At 29.6% G+C, this 19,911-nt stretch overlaps 1 protein-coding gene across 1 annotated transcript in view; it reads left to right on the top strand.

Moving 5' to 3' along the window:
• The window catches only part of LOC148276900 (voltage-gated inwardly rectifying potassium channel KCNH6-like), a gene marked incomplete at both ends in the record, with an annotated part of 132,039 nt that extends 112,553 nt beyond the window's left edge, over positions 1-19,486 (top strand). Inside the window, one exon of the mRNA XM_088233611.1 lies at positions 19,332-19,486. Coding sequence (XP_088089737.1) covers positions 19,332-19,486 — 155 coding nt within the window. The remainder of the gene's footprint in view (positions 1-19,331) is intronic.
• Between the last annotated feature and the right edge of the window lie 425 nt (positions 19,487-19,911).

A 19,911-nucleotide genomic window follows, 5' to 3' on the forward strand; every position in this document is an offset into this window, starting at 1 on the left:
GTCTTTTAGCACCTGGTGCTCATCCAATAATCTACATCTCAGCTTAAGTAAGTGCAAGGTTATGAGATTATTTCGTCTGGAAAATCCAATCATATACGACTACTCACTGAACAATAAAATATTATCTTCTGTGTCTAGTATACGAGATTTGGGTATTATACTTGACACTAAACTTTATTTTACAATTCATATTGAACATGTTATAAATAAATCCTTAAAACTTTTTGGGTTTATTAACAGAAGCACAGCTGACTTCAAAAATATCAATACCCTTAAAACTCTCTTCTGCTCCCTAGTTCGCCCGCACCTAGAGTATTCCTCTGTTATCTGGTCTCCATATTATGATGTTCACATCAAGAATATTGAATCAGTTCAACATCGTTTTTTAAGAAAGATAGGCTGGAGGTTGGGCTTATCCAGAGACCTATATAAGTATAATGAGTTAGAAACTACCTTGAATATATCTTCTCTTCAAGACCGTCGAAATAAATCCGACCTTGTCCTATTTAAAATTCCTAACTCACTCTTTGATGCGCCTGAACTGCTGAGCTCAATAAAATTAAATATCCCAACTAGAAACCTCAGACAAAACTTACTCTTCCATACCAATAACCATAGAACTAACTATAGTTTTCATTCCCATAAGCCCAAAATTCTTAGGTCTGCCAACAAATATACCAGTCTTGATTTTTTTGATAACAAGTTGTCTTCTTTCAAACGATCACTGAATCAAATTCAATTATAAACACCTCTCTCCCGCTTCCACTCCCACAAAGTCTACTATAAACAATATTTGAGTTTGTCCAAATGTTCATAGACAAAAGACTGGATTTCACCCCCTCGGGGGTCATTAAGATTAACAAATTACAACAGGGATGGAGAATACCTTAAATAAGGGAATATGGAAGCCAAGGCATATACAGGGCTTATGACCTGTCATTGGCTGGTTTAAGTGGCCACTTTACACATTGTGTAACATTCACCATTTTGCCTATGTTTGAACATCCATATTTCTTCAATTCTTCCATCTGTTGATTTTAGTGAAGTTAAAAGGGCTGAAACCTTTATTGTTGTGAAGAGATTCATCTGACTGAATTATTTCACATACTAGGCAACGCCTGAAAACAATTTTTTAATTTTTAAACTTCTTCTTGGACCAGTTGGTTTCATTACAATTTTGAGTTTGTCCAAATTTTCATAGACAAAAAACTGGATTTCACCCCCTCGGGGTGAAATCCAGTCTTCTTATTTTTTTTTTTAATAATTTAATTTTTGTATAATAATTTTCTATGTGTAAATGTGTCCATAAAATTGCCCATTGGACGTATATATAAATAAATAAAATAAAGATTACTCTTTGAAAGTTTTTTTTAAAAATTAAAAAGAAAATGGTCGGAGAAATAATGCGTTGAAGGAATAAATAAGCTTCGTGTGCGATTGTCTCGGAACCTATTTTAAGAACCTAATGAATTCTGTTAGGAAATCCTCGATATATTACAAATGTTACATATATGATTAATGTGTACCTATGTTAGTAATTTAATTAGTGCACAAGGAGCATTTTCATGCAAATTAACAATCTGGTTCATTGAATCGAATAGGAATGCTTCAGTCGGGCAAAATGAAATGCAGTCCCCCCCATTTGTCCAATATACGTAGATTGATCGGAAAATTCCAATAAAGGTAGGCGATGCGATGCAACGCTAAAAGGATAATAAAGTATTATGACAGTTTAAAAGGAATGCCTAATTGATTGATGAGAATAACGGAAAATATTATCACGAGTAAATGTTAATAACATTTTTTTTTTGGTTTTTTTACAATATACATAAGTGATAAAACCGAGTATTACAAATAAAACATAATTACGTAGCAATGAAATACATATTAATAGTAAAAATAGTAAACAAAAAATCCCACATAGGCATTGGCCTGTTCGTGGGTATACAAGAAAATTTTAATGAATATTTGCTCCTATAATAAATAATGGACAGTTATAATATTTTTGTGTAAAATAAGAAAGAAAAAATAAAATATTCTGTAAAAGATAATATGGTATTTTTTTTTATAGTAACTAAAAAAGGAAATAAAAAATATTAAACAAAAACACAAAAATATTCCTCATTATTAAAGGGCAACAAAATAAATCGCAGAAAAAAAGAGTTCATATATTTAGTTTGAAATCCAGGATAGTGCATGTTTTTTAAAAGAAGGAAAATTTTGAATGTTTGTAATCAATGAAATATTATCAGTAAAAAAATAATTAAAATTTTTTGGGCCTATAAAATATGAATGTCTCTGTACGAGCTTAGTTTTACAATGTGGTTTTTCTTACACACGATTCCTTATTTTAAGCATATGGATTTTCTAAATATAATACAGGTATTTTTATAACCATAGATGTACAATAAATAGATCAGTTACTGCCTTTACTTCTTCTAGCGGTGCCTTGTCAGGTCCCTGGAGATCAGAATGCATGGAGAAGCATCGTATTAAGCTTGATGAAATGATTTCAATTTCAACAAATGGAGCTAAAATTATGACCGAAGTGAGAACGGTTTTTTTCTATTTTCGAAGCAAAAATTAATCATGAGATGCTTTATTACCATTGCATCATTCATCAAGAGGCGAAAAATTTCAAATGTAATGGATTTGGTGATTAAGATTGTCAATGTAATTGTTGTTAAATCTCCTTTACATTTTAAAGAATGGTAACTCAATAACAGAGAGTCAATGCGGAGATCTTCACTGCATAATAAAGTTCGTTGGATTTGAAGAGGAAACAGTTTAACGAAAAAATAATTGGCTCTCAAAAGAAATCTTAATTGTCTTAATGCGGATCTTTGGCTCTTTTGACTAATTAGTTTGCCGACCACTGGCATATTGGACATACTCGCCATGGTGATTCCTGGGAAAAGATGACCAGAGTGGTTTCTCGTTACCTTCTCTGGTAGATTTTTCTGTCAGAGCTACGCTCTCTCATTTCGGTTGGTTTTAGTTTTGAGGCGCCAGAAACTCGCCTTTCATCCTCTGTTGTCTGCTGTAATTACACCGTCATGAGTGTGATCCCATTGTCCAGGATTCGCGACATGGACGCTCACGAGTTGGACTAGTCAGTAGTGTTGCCGGTGGAATGCAACTGGGCGTTCGCAGCATTTTATAGAATCACACCCTCCAGCAAGATGTGACTCACTGCGATCCTACTGACAATTCAAACCAACTCTTTTACTAGCTAAATCTAATATTAGGTGTTAGCATAATTTGTGTCCGTTTTATTTCGAATTTGAAAATCAGCATCAAAAGTTAAACGAAATGGTCAAGTTTATAAGTCATTTCTAAAGAAAATATTCACTTTAACCTAACTTGATTTCAATTTTGAAATAGTGAGTTATTTACAACTCGTTGAAGAGGTCACCAAAATTAAAATATTTAGGTAAATTATACGAACGCTTATATTTTTATAAATTTTATTTTTTATAATAATGTATTAACCAAGGCGTTTTCATTGATATTCTACTAAAATCATTAACTACGGAGTATTATAAATATAAAAAAAAACGAAAAATATTAATATTATCAATTTAAAATAGGTACAAACGAATCTAATAAATCGATGGATCAGTTCCATAGAGGGATAACTAAAAAATAAAGTTTTAATTTATACAGTTCATTATATTTAAAAAAAAAAATCCTTTTTCAATTCTACAAAGGTGTAACTCTTAAAAACTTTTAATTTCCCTATAGAAAACAAATGTTTTCTTATGGAACTAAATTAACTTAATAATCTCTCAGCTCCATAACTAATTAAAACGTTGTGATAATTTGTAAAACACCTTCAACCTAAAACTCGTGACCGTTGTATACATATTTTACATAAATATATTCATGTATGCTACACTTAAGGTGTTGTAAATAATTATTTGTTACAAATCAATTTAGGTCTGTCAAAACTTCGGTCAGCCATTACTCAAAATAGGCAAATTCTAGTTTTCTCTGTATGGAACTGAGCCATCAAAATGTCAATCCACTATAATTTTACCGTTGCGTTTGGATGATATGTATGAAATAGGCTATTCTCCGTCGGATATCACGCGGCTGGTTTGTTTGTTTGGAAATTCTTATAATAATGAACAGACTTTACTCTTTAGTTGATCACGCTGCATTAGCATACCGATTCAATGCTCTACGCCATTAAATGCAGATAGGAGAAAGTTGATTAAGATTTAAAACACAGTACACAATCCTAACTTTAAGACATAATAGTATAACAATAATGATATAATATGATATCATTTCAAGGTAAGATAAGTTTTGTTAACATAACCTATAATCCTTCAATATACTTAGTTATTCAATTAACTGTGTCTTACCCGGAGGGTATCGTATTAAGATGGTTTAATCAAACAGTTTCTGAAACAGAAACCTACTAGAACAATGAGTTTTCTAATCTATAATAATACGAAAAGTGGATTAAAACACCTTAATTATACGCTACAGATTATTATATTGTATTCTTGAAACAACTTAGAGCCAGCTGAGTAAAAGAAAACTTTAATAAAATAAATATTAAATACAACTTTATCTTTAACCACTTATTTTTATTTTTTAAATTGACGGGTTTCAAAGCCACACAAGCTTCTTTATTAAGGTATACTTTACTAATAAATCTTATCCTATTTTATTTTAACAGTGGTTACTAAATATTATCGAATACATACGAGTATATTTGACTTATAAACTCGAATACATAATTTTTTATTTGATTAACTTTTTGTACATAATGTTAATTGTACATTGGCGGGTTTATTGCCAAATGGCAATTACTTCCAACCAGCCAATAAATAAAGGTTATGTTTTTATAATTCAATTTACAAAATATACTTCAATTTAAAAAAAATAATTATATTTGCATATAAATTACCATAAATCAATGCTAATACTCAATTGGAAAAATGAAAAAAGATGAAAGAGAGTAGGAGGTGAGATTAAGGAAGAGAAATAAACGTATATAAATATCATATATAGAAATGCAGAAATACACGAGTTGATAAGTCAAGACTTTTTGTCATGTTGCTCTTGTAAAGATGGGAAGTGTAATGTGAGATGGATACGATCTTTAAAACTAGACAGGAGTGGACTAAAAGAAATATTATTTATCTAGTTAAATATTATTAAATAAAATTAAACTTTAAAAAATACAGAAATCCTAAAACAATTTAATTTCGACAAAAATTTAATTTTGCGGCGGTCTACTGAAAGTATCAATTTAAAGCCAAAAATAAGTTTAAATTAAAAATAAATAGATTTTACCAAACCAGTTCGACGTTAAGTTATTTTAATAACAGCAATTCATTAAGACTCCATACAAACATAAAAATAGCATGTAAATAAATCAAGATGTTTTTTTTATTTAAATTTTACTAACGCAAGCAATACGCTTATTATTAGCTTTTTAATTCATACATATTATTATAACTATTTGGGCCTTACTCATAAACTTGATATAAAGTTACACCTAGGTATAATGGTGGAATACGGATAGAAAAACCATCCTTATTACAGTAGTAGACTAAGGATGGCATTCCCATCCTTATTCTACCACTATGCCTAAGTGTAACTTTATATCAGGTTTATAAGTAAAACCCCATATGTGGTATGAGTGGCGCGCTTGAAACATGACATTGCATATTTTCATGATTTGATTATTTGTGTCCCGGAATATCGTGCATATAAGAATACTACCTGTATTGATTATATGTAAATAACTATTCACTGTTTATGATTCTCAAATTAATAAACATGTTGTACATAAAATCATCACTGCAAGAGTTGTTACACATATCGTGGTTATACAAGTAAAAGTGACCATTTGCAAAAATGACGAAATTGAGATTATTGACTTTTTGACATCGTATTAGCATAATGCTTGACTGGTAAAAATGCCAAGTCGATCCGACACCCTAAAAAGAATTTAATTTGTAAAATATGTGACTATTTGATAGAAGCTCACAGATTTTTGACAAGTAAAACTGACCAACACACAAAGTCACTTTTATTAGTAAATTTAAGATCCAAAGAATTGACCAAGTAACAGTTAGTCAATTTTACCTGTAGGTGATGTCACCAGTAAAGAGTTAGTTAGAGTTATTAGTTAGTAGTTAGTAAGTTAATATACGTTTTGTATTTGACAGATACGGTTTTTTTTATAAAAAGTTCATTGATTAAATTTATCCTTTGGATTATTACGTAACACTTCTTAATTATTTGTTTATTTTCATTTATTTTGTATTTTTGTGTTTATTTAACCTTTATAAATATAAAAAATTGACTATTGAAATAAAAAAACAAAAAAATAATTTATAGTTATAAAATAAAATAAAATACTACCTCTCTCAATGAACGAAACAAAAATGATTATCTGACAAATTTTACAGGTAAAATTGACTAAGTTTTTCAATTGATTTTTTTTATATAAAAGTGATAATGTTTTGAAAATCGTTTATACTTTACATTAAAGTTTAAAGTACCGTGCATATAATGTAAAATTACCAACCACCTACTTGAAAAATCTGATCTTTGAGAAGAAATTGAACTCTAGAAAAATACTAAAATGGCTCCCCTGAACATGATTGATTTTGTCACTTGGTCAATTTACATCTTGTATGCTCACGATATCTTATGTAATATAAAAATATTCTTCATACTTACGAATATTTGATCAGTCATAAAACTATAATTTAATATTTGAAGATCTAAGTCAAAAAAGTTTTTTGGTCAACACCAATATATCAATTCATTAACAACTACAAAGTTTTAAAATGTGCCGATCGATTAGAAACACCGTTTTTTTGCCAAGGCGAACAAATAAGCATTTTTTATTCGTTTTGACAATAGAACAGTTTTGTACCAAAATCAGTGACATTTATTTAAGTAATTATTATAAATTAAATTACCAAATAAATAATATTTTTTATATTTGAGTTCTTGCGATTTTACTCAAGTATTTCAATTTCATGGGCATTTTTAACTACACACTACACACGACATTATCTTTAAGGCGGCCTCCGTGGTGTAGTGGTCAAGACACTTGACTCACTCACGGAAGGTTACGGGTTCGATTCCCGGCGAGAACACAAAAATTCAATGTGATTTTTCTCAAGCCTGGGTGTTTTGTGATGTAATTCACCACTGTAATTGGGCCTCCTGACCTGTTGTGGTGCAAAAATAAAATAAATAAATAAAAAACATAAAATATTATTTAACATGATATAAAAATATCCGTTTTATGTCCAATTAAATTTGTGTTATATTTTAAGTTCAAAGTTCATTAATTCAATAACTCTTATTAAATGACCCTTTACTTATCTACTCTGTTGTGTCAATCAATGTTTCCGCGGGCACAATACAATTTCAGAGAAATTAACAGACACCTTTTTTTACCTTACATTTGTGTTGTGATTTTTTTTTTCCCATCAAGCAACATTACCCGGCGACTTCACGAATACGCGCGGCGAAAGTAAGCCGGAGTGGGGGAATTATTGGACACAGTCCGATGTATTCAAATATGATTTTTCGCTCCTTCTGGACTATTCTTAATTCTATGACTGGACCATTATTAAATTAATGCAATTCCTACCTTGCACTGGGGTTCTGCTACCTTATTGTTTAAAACTTGTCTCGCAGCAGTCAGGATCAGATCAGAGCGTGGGGTCATGAAGGAGGGGCACTTGAGATGGTTTCTTGATTATAATTATTTCACGACACAGTGGATAAAGTAACGGGTTCGCAATCGCGGTAAAAAGAAGAAAAAAATTTATCTGAGCACATGAAATCTGACAGTTCGGTTATATTAACAATCATTCTTTTTTCTACACATTTGAAGATTTGAATGTGGAATATGTTGGGCCGGAGAGAAAAATGTGGTAGCTACCCACAGTACCCACAGCAGGCAGCAAATAAATCAAACAAAGCAAATGTGGCGTAACCACTATGTAATGTAAGAAAAAAATACGATAAATATAAAAAATGTTAAAAAATTAAGTTAGAGTAGAGTGAGCCATTATCGACAAGTCCTCGAATACACGGGAAAACACCCGATGAAGTTCAGTGTCTTTTTTATTATTTAATAGACTATAAAACTAAGCAAAAAATGTTTTTTTTTTTTTCTATTTCGTATTATCAAGGCTGTGATATTTTAAAGTTTTGCATTTCTGAAATAACTCCGCGTGTGACGTCATGACGTCAGAGGTTATTCTCTGTTAGTTCTTCCGATTGGTTCGTTTACGATAAGCCAACCGGATATCCTTCACAGCTCTTATATCATTGGTTGGTTCATATGAACCAGAGACGTCGATCAAAGTAGTGCGTTTTTATTAAAATATTTTTTTTTCCTACATTTTCAAGAAACTTTGGTCTCTTAAACCGATACACAATAAATACATTAACTAACCCAACGCACTATTTAAATAACTATTATCATAACTATATCACATAAATATCATGATTGCGTTATAAATACCGCGAATCTTCATTTAAATTAATTTTAATGAGGGTCAAAAAAAATCCGACGAAATAAAAAAAAAAAAATTACATCTTGAGAAGTTATTTTTAAAAATCTAAATCACGCGATGGCGCATATTTACTTTCAACATTAATTTTACAAGTTTTAAGGTCTCTTTTTATTCAAATTCGTAGCAACAGAGAGAGAAAACACTTTTGAGAAGGGAATATGTAAGTCTTGGCATTTACAGAGCCTACGATTCGTCATTGTCTGGTTAAAGAGGAAATGTGGATGTTAAAACATTGGCAGAATGATAATTGTTACACACTGTAAAATGGCCACTTAAACCAGCCAACGACAGGTCATAAGCCCTGTAAATTTACTAGGCATTTGCCTAGACTTCCACATTCCTTTCTCAAAACTGTTTTCCCTCTCAGTTGCAACAAATTTGGATCTGAATAACTCCCTAGCGAGGAAATCCAGCCAGTCTGCAAATATTTGGACATATTAAAAACAGTGTTTATTTGTATTATTTATAATAAAAAATAAAACATTTTAGTTACGCGGTAGTATATTGCCGTCACAAGCAAAGGGGCAGGCAAAAGCCGTATTTTGAGATGACACTTTTTAGGATTCGTCTACTTTATGCAAATTAAGAAAAACTGTAAATAATCAAAAATAAAAACACAGCATGTCAATTGTTTCCAAAGCATAAAACTAGTGTGTTTCACATCTACACTGAGTTTCTGCTTATGGATCTCTGTATTTTGTGTAATTGATTAAAAAAAACTTTTCATAAATATTGTATCGTTTTTCGTACTGAAATGTTTTTTTTTTACTGCTCATTAGTTCAAAATGTATTTTAGAGCATTACCTCATATTCAACTTATTTTGTGATTTTTGACAAAAAAACTCAATTTTTGCTTATAAGGGCCGTATGGTAAACTGAAACCAATAAACTGAATGCCCTGAAGATGGGTCCTGCAATGGTAACCGAAACGGAACAAATCCAACATACATGGATCAATAAAAAAAGGTACATATTTATAACAGGGGCCGTGAAAACTTACGCAATCACATTTAGATATTTTTAATAGAAAATGATCGATGTAGGCTATTGTTTAATGTTAATGCATTTTTTTGCGAAATAGCCCTTTCGTAAAAATATACCATGCGACGATTTTGAAAGGAGGAAATTGACTAATGTTTGATAAATATATGTTCCTCCCTTTTGTTTTTTATTGCTACATAATTGGGGTGAGTGAAACAGAATGTACTTATTTATTTTACTTAAAACTGAGAGCACGCGTGAATGATTTTTATTAGTATTTATTACAATTTGTCACGATACGTCGATTTTTTAATCTAATGAAAGTGGATTAAAGAACCAACTTGTCATTTTGTTAGTGTACTTAAATTTCCACCAATTCCACGTAATTATTGTTTATATTATGCACCCAAGAACAATTCACATAGAAAAAATGTCTTTTATAATGTTTTCTTTTTACACAGGGATTTTTTTGCATCAGCTTTGCTTATTAATTGTTATTCGCCAATGTATGTTTAACTATCCAAGCTTATTTTAGTTAAAATGTAGCACCCACGTTTTAGTTACAAAATTTATGATAATTTAGACAAGTGTAACAAACTGTTATCGTGTCATATATACTCACATAATTTTATGTAAAAGCAAAAACCGTCATTTTTAGAATGAAAAATATACTCAGTAACTCATAAAATTTAAGGAAATTAAACTATACATTAAAATCCATGTTTTAAATGTTCATATATGTAAAACAGAAATACTTTCTCAAAACTGCCCATACATTTTTTTTTTCTCTATCAATTTGAATTATAATTTATTTAAATTAAGCGCACATGTTCTCCCCTCTTTAAGTTGTAAATGAGCAAATATTAAGACATTCTGAGGATGCCTGCTTTGAAGAAAGCGCTCAGTGATCAAATAAAAAATTGTAGAATTAAATCATGCAGTTTAAAGTTTTATAAAAAATATTTTTACTATTCATATATTATAAATAACTTTAAATTCTAGTTGATTCAGTTTTATTGCAGTTTTACTACATAAAAACCGTGAGCAGATTTTAAATTTTATAATTCTACGACTATGTTTGCCATTTAATATGGCGTATGAATCAGTAGATTACGAGTTATAGCAACATTTTTCGAGTTGATATTTTTCAGTTAAAATGTTGTTAAACAAAGTAAAACTCTCGTTAACTATTGCAGTATTTTCAAAATAATTATATGCGATATTTTAAATAATCGAAATAACTGTTGATTTTTCTAAATTTTTAAAGAAATCAATTTTAATCAATTATGAAACTATTTAGAGTAATTATTAGCATATTTGGTTAATAGTAAAAAAGGTCCAAACGATTGCGTCGAAAAGTTAAAAACAGGTTGCACGAAAAAAGTTTCTCTAGGGCAACCCATTTCGACAAAAATAACTTAATTTATTTAAATATAGCTGACTTTAAGATCGACAGATGAGTAAAAATGCAAAACTAAAACAACTGTTTTAAATGAGAAACATTGTTTTTATTGACTGGATTTACAAATGCAGCCTAAATTATTTAAAAAATCGACCATTTTATTGCATTTTTGAAACACTAGTTAATATGGTGGAACAAGTACTTATATATTATAGTTAAAACTGTAGTTAGGTAGGTTACCTATTTGAAAAGTATTTTTGTATTTCAATATTTATATTGATTCGTTTTCAAGGCCCACGTTTTACGTGTAATAATTTCATCGAAGCATGATTTTACATTTCCTTGAGTAATTAATTATTGATTTATGTAGTTTTCTGCAGATTTTTACCTCGTATTGTTATAAAAGTTTTTGAAAGCCTTTTTAATGTGACATTAATAAATTTGTCTATGTTAAAATTGTATCTATGTCTGTTCTTTTACATTTTCGTAGGTAGGTACTTGGCCTACTCAGTATTACTAGTATATTGTTAGTTTCTAGTTAATTTTTCATACAGTACATATTTATAATTTAAGTTTCGAAAAATATTTTTCAAAACCCTTTTTTATGCTAAAATAATGAAACATTCTGAAACAATGTTTTTATTATTTAATTTAGTACTAAAAAAACTACTATGGATATCGAAGACACGTTTTTTACATTATTAGTTGACAAAATTAAATACAAAAACACTAACATTTCATCAACCTCAATCATCATTATCATAATGTACATAGGGCACTTCATTGCTACTCCAATTTCAGCGCATCTAGATCAGTTTATTCATGGAAGATAAGGTGATCAGTCTTATGCAGTCAGACAAAATGAAATATTCCAGTGTAGAACACCACCTTTAAAACCAATATATCACGTCCCCTTGTCAGGAATCGAACCTAGGACCTCAAACATGGTAGACGAACGCGCCAACCGCTAAAACTAAACGGCGGACTTATCTCCACCCGATTCCCGGAATTTTCGCCTCAGATTAGCTGTCAAGTAGAAAACACTCTTTTAGGGTTTTGGTTTTACTTAACACTCAAAACTGTATTTTTTATCCACCCGGACACAGAAATATAATAAAGTACAAAAAACACCTAATGGATTCATGAAAAATTATAATTTACCTAATGAACATTTTATATCAAATATAAGGTGCTTTTAAAGATGGCGGCTTTTCAATATCTGTTCCAACTGTCTTACTGACGGTAATTGTTTTATGGTTTCCCTCCAATTTATTGAAAAGTGACAGCTGCACGGCGCGCGGCGGGCGCGGCGTCAGGCGTCATTATACATACGTAATTTAATATAACCATGGAAAATTGCATTTTCCATTTTTCAGATATTCTAATTCGTCTTTCACAATGGGTACTTGCCTTATTTTGCTTTGTCGTAAAATTAATAGTAAAATATGTTTTGGATATTAAATTATGCCATTCACACATATTCTCGTCTCGGGGGAAATTCAAAAACTAATCAAACAACACAATACACCCCTAGAAATGGTTAAAACGCCAATTTTACTTCCATTGCAATGTATCGCCGTCCGCGTGATATTCTGTAATAATTTATTTATTTATGAATCTAATTTTTCTCAACTCATATCTCATTAATCTTTTTTTATATTCATAAACTTTTCAGTTCGGGCAATTTTTAGTTCTGGGTACATTTCAGAATAAGATTTTTTAGGTTTGGCTTCATTTTACCTTAAATAAGGCACATTTTACTTTTTAAGATTAAATAACTAAGCACTGACGTGCAATAAATAGACACGTTATTCCTATACTAGCTACATCTAAGATATATGTGGCAAATGTTGCGTTACCCTCAACAATTTGAATTATAAATGGTATAAAAAATATTTGAAACTTTGAATTCCCGCAAAAACGGCGATTGCATTAACCACGCCCCTAATACTTCACGATTCATGTTAATTTTAAATTTTGTTCCTGACCATTATTTTTTTAAGGACATCGTCACGAATCTTAACGTCACAACTGTGAATGCCAAACATGTCGCGTTTTTCAAGTGAAATATTTTTTTTCAATTTCTTTATTAAACTTATACACGAAAACATTTTTCTACAATATCCATATTGGTTTTGAAAATACCGTTAATTATTATAAATCCATTCCATATATTGCTATCGGTATTCGTAGTATGTGATATTTCCCTATTTCCCACGTATTGAAATCACATATGTATATGACGCGCTTATAACGTGTCTATTCAACTATACTGTCCATTTAACTAACTTGTCGGCCTCGTGGTGTAATGGCCAGCGCGTTTGCCTATCATGCAATAGGTCTCGGGTTCAATTCTCGACATGGTTGATATGAAATATTGATTTAAAAGAGTGCTTTTACGCTGGAATATTTTATAGTCCCAGAACTGGTACCTGAAACTTAATACTGATCATCTTACCTTCATGTAACAAAAAATATTAAGATACGCTGCGATTGGTGTACTAATGCAATACCCTATGCACCATTTGGTGCGGAAGAAAATGATGATAATGATTTTATTATATATCGTAAATTTAAAGACAATAAGCATACATTTTAATTACAGGTTCATAACAACTTATATTAAACACAAAACAATTTTACATATCGTCGCTTCAGTTTGTTTTTGTCCAAGAGGCCAGCCATTTTTAACGAAATTGAGTTATACGTACAGGAGTTCTGAGAAAGATTTTATTTATAAAATTCAAATGAAAAATTGTTACAAGATTTTTGAACGAATTTTTTCGGGATAAACGAACGCAAAATTAGGAAATCATACGATTTTGCCATTTTAAAACGAATGTTTTTTTTTAATCGGACAATAATAAAAAAAACAAAAAACATAAATTAGATAAAAACAATATGTTTTACAGGTATCTTCTTTTTTCAAAAAAAGAGAATACAATTCTATAAAAAAAGGCTTCAACTAAAGTATTTCAATATTTATATATATTTTTTTATATTACCGAAGGCATAATTTTAAGTAGAAATAAAGGAAAATGTACATGATTTAAAATACTCGTATTTTTTTTCAAAAACAAAAAATTATATTTTGGCCGAGGCCACTTTTATATTAAATGTATTATCTTCAAGTTATTACGACAAATTTTTGTTCAATACTTAGTCTTTATTGAGATCCCAGATACCTAAGTTAACTCTAAATTTGAAATGGAGTAATCTGCCGGTCTAAAAGTAATTATATATTAGTTAAATAAAACTTTTAAGTATATTTTTTAACAGAAATACCTTTAAAAATTATTGTTCTTATCTAATTTATGTTTTTTTATTATTGCCCGATTAAAAAAAAACACTCGTTTTAAAATGGCAAAATCTTATGATTTCCTAATTTTGCGTTCGTTTTTCCGACTAGCCTTAAGTTGTTATCATGAATAATTACTGCATATTTCGTTAAAAAAACTTTAAAACTCTATTTCTGCAGATTTGTGTTTTGGAACATTGGACAAAAATGAATTTAAGCCACAATGTTTTGTAGAAAATAACTTTCTTGTGTTTAAGACAGATAAAAAAAAACTTAAATCAGTACGAGAACGTATTTGTACATTTGTAGCTAACAACTGATTTTCATTTATACATTATATTAATTTGGAGATCGTTATACATATATTACTATTACAATTTAATTCAATTTACAATCACCGGACCTAAAAAATACAAAATAATACCCAAAACACTCAACATTTACAAACAACATTTTAAGCACAAAGAAACATTATGTGTTATTTGCAATGGCACTGGGCGTATTGCTTTAAAAATAATGATCACATCATTGTGTTTAGTTCATTGTCCATCCAGCCATGATCGCCAAAATATTTTAACGGAAAGGAGCAATATTTAAGGGGAGAATATTTTTATTCCTAGTTATTAAGGAATATACTTTAAGAACCAAGTTTCTTTCGAATATTTATCTCATTGATATCAGTAAAATAAATAATCGTAACAGAGTTTGATTCTCAAAGTGTATTTCTTGTTAATTGAGAGGAAAATGTGTTCTCCTGTGAAATTCTGTTTTTGTCGGTTATGAAGTTTTGGCGACAGTGGCTCGATATGTTAAACGTATTCACTTGCTTTTTAAACTGCGGTTTCAGATTTCAGATTCTCTGTGAAATTATAATACTCTAATTCAATCTTGAAATCGTTTTCTTATTTGTTCAGTTATTCAAAATAATCTTATTTCTTGCTTCAATCTAACAGCTCTGTGTTTCATCCATTTTGATTAAGACACAGGCAAAGCTTTGCAAATCTTTTTATAGAACAGTGCATGACTTTTTTCAATGACAACGCGCATGAATTAACTGTAATTTGTTATTGTTTTAATGTGGTAAAATATATTTGTTGAATTTGTTGATCTTTAATCCTTTCTTGAAATTGTTTTTGCTTAGTGCTTCTACATTTGTTGTGATAAGTGCATTTCAGTCTATTATAAATGACAGTTTACATGATATGTCGGTAAGTAAGATTCCTGCACCTAAATTAACTCACGTGTGATAATTTATATAATACAAATAACATTATATATGTCTGAAGCAAGTTCAAGGTTTACTCATTGATTTTGAATAAATAATCCAATATGAAAACGATTTAAGATTAATGTCAAGAAATACGATAATCCTTATATTTAAACATTCAAATGGATTAGATATACGAGTATTTGTCATATTTGATGGCGGTGTTGAGAAGATATTAATAAAATGAGTACCGGTCAACTGTGGCATGTTTACCTACCTCTGTCAACTTTACCTACGTTTACCAAGTGTTAGACAAATGTAAATTTAAAGAAATTCATAAACGGTACGTGCCATCATGACTCGTTGGTAGTTTTTTTAATGAACCAGGGGTGCTATTCTGAACCGCTCTCGCGGCACACGGAAAAAACACTTTTGTCTCGTATACTTACATAGAAAACACACAAGATAAAAGTGTTTTCTACGGCCGCGAGAGCGTTTGAAATACTACCCCAGGCGACTCTAAACAATTTATACACTGGCAGCGCTGCTTTAGTTTTCAAATAATTAAAAAAAATTGATTTAGCGATTTTGCGATTGGCTGTTCGAGCTGACAGTGCAAAATTTTATCGTTTTCGGGGTAATTAATGAGCTGATTCGAGCAGATGAGATATATTTTAAGTAACACCCATTTATGAAGACGGAAAATTACTTTTAGATGTTGCTTTTAACTATTTGTGGAAAAATTCTTCTGAATAATATTTGTTGAGGTTAGGTAAAGTTGCCATCTATGGCGATTGGCAACTTGACCTATCAATAGGGTTTCAATTAGATTTTTAATTTAATATTAGATTACGCAAACTCTCATTGTTTTCATATACAGTTAGATTTTTAACTTATACGTAATTACACTCTTGAACTAAAGGCAGCCTACTCAATTGTATGGAAATGTGTTGGCTGTAAATTCCTCTTTATTATTGCAAACATATAGAATCGACTAGCCAACGTGAAAAGGAACACCGACTTAATAGATTTTATAGATGAGTTTTCAGTTTTATTAAAAAAAAAATTATCAGGTTAAGTTGCCAATTGTGTGGCTTCTTTACTTACGTCCTAATTTACGTATAAGTCTGATAGTTTAACAGTTAGAGAGACAAATGAATATTTATAAGTAAATTTAAATGTTACTTACCTATCCAAATTCATAGCTTATCAAAAGAGTTTTTTTTTTACCTAATAACTTTTTTGTGGAAAAATGCGGTAAAGATGACACAGTTGACGGTACTCTTTTATTGCTTGAAATATTTTCAATACTATCAATATACATTTTTTTTTATTCAGAAAATACATATATAATATTACAATGCTGCTTAAATTCAGAATGCCCATAAATCAAAAACCCCGAAATTTTATTTTATTGCAAAAATGAAATTTAAGTCAGTCATATTTTTCTACAAGAAAAAGACTCCCATCATAAACAACCCAAATCCCAGAACAGCCCTTTTGGCATTTTGGTGGCTTACGTTGATCTTTGTTACTTACTTTATAAGCGTGTTGGATATTTAGTATATTATTTTGTTACTTTTTTAACCTACAAAGTCGTGTTTTGTTTATGTAGCTGGCTGACTTTATGGCGTTATTCATTTTTCATGTTAAACAAATTTATGTCAAAAAACTCCTAATAAAACATAATTTTTATTTCCGACATGTGGCCCTTTAAAAAATATTTTAATCGACATGAGGCTATAATTTTATATGAAACAGAGACTTCCAAAATTCCATAATTAGATACAGCTTTAGAAAACGCATCTAACGATATTAAAAAATTAAATAAAAAAGGTAATATTATAAAAAAAGCAAAAAAAAATTTTTTTCTTAAAAAAAAAGAAATATTTGCGTTCTTATGATTTACCCAAATATTTAATTTTAAGGGGCATTTTCAACGAGTTGTAAATAACTCACTATTAGAAAATGGAATCGAGTTGGGGTAGAGTGGGATTCGAACCACGGACCTTCGGTCCGTGAGTTCGAGACACTAGCCACAGGACCACAACCCGATTATATATGTTAAAAACTTTGATTGGCTCTACTGAAAAAAGTCAAATTTAGGCTTGTGGCCCTTTTGAATTTAAGCAGTGATACGTTTCCCGCATTACGTACAAGAAAAAAATATATGTACATAATGAGGGGTGACGTCTTATAATGATGTATTTTCTATTTTTGATTAGTAAATATTCCTAAAATTAAAAAAATATATAACGTATTTTTAATGACTGCTACGTATAAAAAGAATCATGAATATAATGTTTAACTTCTTTCTTGATTATGTTGTTTTCTTGACTGCACTTTTTATTTCCTTTTTTCGTTATAAAATATTCCTCTGTAAGTATAATGATATCCTGTTATTGTTTTAGTTTAGGAATTAAGATGTTACCAATTGTTCTAGGCAACGAGGTACGAACTTACATTTCGTGATGTAGAAACATTATTATTGATGTTGTCTTTATGGGTTTGAATTTAACGGTTATTTTAAAACAAATATTTTATATCTAGAATCCTGAATTTCTTAAACAATCGGACAGTGGGAAAAGTGGACGGTTTTTTTAATATAAAACTTTTATAAAAAAAAACATATTTTTTCGACCGCTAAATCCAACTATTCCATTTTGTAATAATAAAGATTAGGCTAATGCAAAGTCATTTTGTTATATTTCTTAACCTTATAAATATATTTATTAGTTTGCTTATTCTATTAACAATAAGATAATTTTTTCCTTGAGTTTTATATTTTGGTCAATGATTATGCCAAAATATTTTACACCGCTTTTTCCAGTTATTTAAAGAAAATTGTCATTATAATTCTGATATCCTTTATTGCATTTTGTAGCGTGGATACAGACATCCCCTCGAGAATAGCATATCTTTTGATTTGTCTGGCATTTGATCACACCCCTTTGATTCAAACCCCCTTTTCAGTAGCCTTTAATTATTATTTTTTGTATTAATGTCTCTCTCTCTCTGGTTTCAACTTTCTAAAATGTATTTTTCAATTTTTTTTTATTATTAATAAATTTCATAAAAGGTACATGTTTTAAAAAAAAAATCTATACAGACCTACTTCAATACATTTAGTAAATGTTATCACTGTAACTCTCCAAAAAAAGAGACTAACTCTTGTGCTTAGACTTACACTGTTGTAGTTGTTTATTTATAAGAGTTTATATAATTTTGAATATACGAGAACATTAGAAAAAAAAAACAAAAACATAGAATATATAAAGAAAAAAACATAAAATAATAATACATTCATACTAATTAAAATTAAATGCAGTTTTTACACGTGTTCAAAAAATTTCTCTAGGTTTACTTTAAATTTATTTGTTGATATATTATTTTTAATAGTTTTTAGTTCATTGGGGAGATTATTATATTTTTTTACACCTTTGAAGACAAAACTCTTTTGACCATGACTTGTGTGGAATTTAGGAATTTTACAATTATTTTGGTATCTGAGTGACTTATTCATCTTAATTTTTTTTCTTCTTTATTTATACATTTATATAATGGAATTTATTTTAAAAAGAGTGCAATTTACTGGCTCTGCATTTTTTCAGTCACTCTGGTCAGCCACGTGTGACCTTCTTTAGGTCTTCGTATGACCTGCGGCTCATGTCTTCACTCATCCCCTCTATCGCATTATGTAGGAGATTATAATATAACGTGATTTTGCAATAGCTGATTCAAACATCCGTGTCGCTAGCGTGTAATTGTTTTTGTGTTATTTTCTGTTTTTGTTTGTTGCAATGCCTAGAGTAATATTCGTATGTTATTTGGGGACCAGTGGTGAGCAAGCGTGCCGAATCTCGACTGTTTCAGACGACCACTCTGATCGGCCTGCTGAAGACCGCCCGCCTGCTGCGGCTCGTGCGAGTGGCGCGCAAGATCGACCGCTACTCCGAGTACGGGACGGCAGTGCTGCTTCTGCTGATGGCCACCTTCGTGCTCATCGCGCATTGGCTGGCCTGCATCTGGTGAGTGTCCTAATATATATTTTATTTTATGCTTATTTAATTTTTTTATTTTATTTTATTTTATTTTATTTTATTTTATTTTATTTTATTTTATTTTATTTTATTTTATTTTATTTTATTTTATTTTATTTTATTTTATTTTATTTTATTTTATTTTATTTTATTTATTTTATTTTATTTTATTTTATTTTATTTTATTTTATTTTATTTTATTTTATTTTATTTTATTTTATTTTATTTTATTTTATTTTATTTTATTTTATTTTATTTTATTTTATTTTATTTTATTTTATTTTATTTTATTTTATTTTATTTTATTTTATTTTATTTTATTTTATTTTATTTTATTTTATTTTATTTTATTAACATCTGCCTTTTACAAAAAAATTTAACATATTTGGCATAGTATTTTTTTTTAAATAAAT

The sequence above is a fragment of the Micrasema longulum genome, unplaced genomic scaffold (genome assembly GCF_059751315.1).
Source record: "Micrasema longulum isolate JH-2025_06_02 unplaced genomic scaffold, ASM5975131v1 h1tg001132l, whole genome shotgun sequence".
In the NCBI taxonomy this organism is placed as follows: Eukaryota; Metazoa; Arthropoda; class Insecta; order Trichoptera; family Brachycentridae; genus Micrasema; species Micrasema longulum.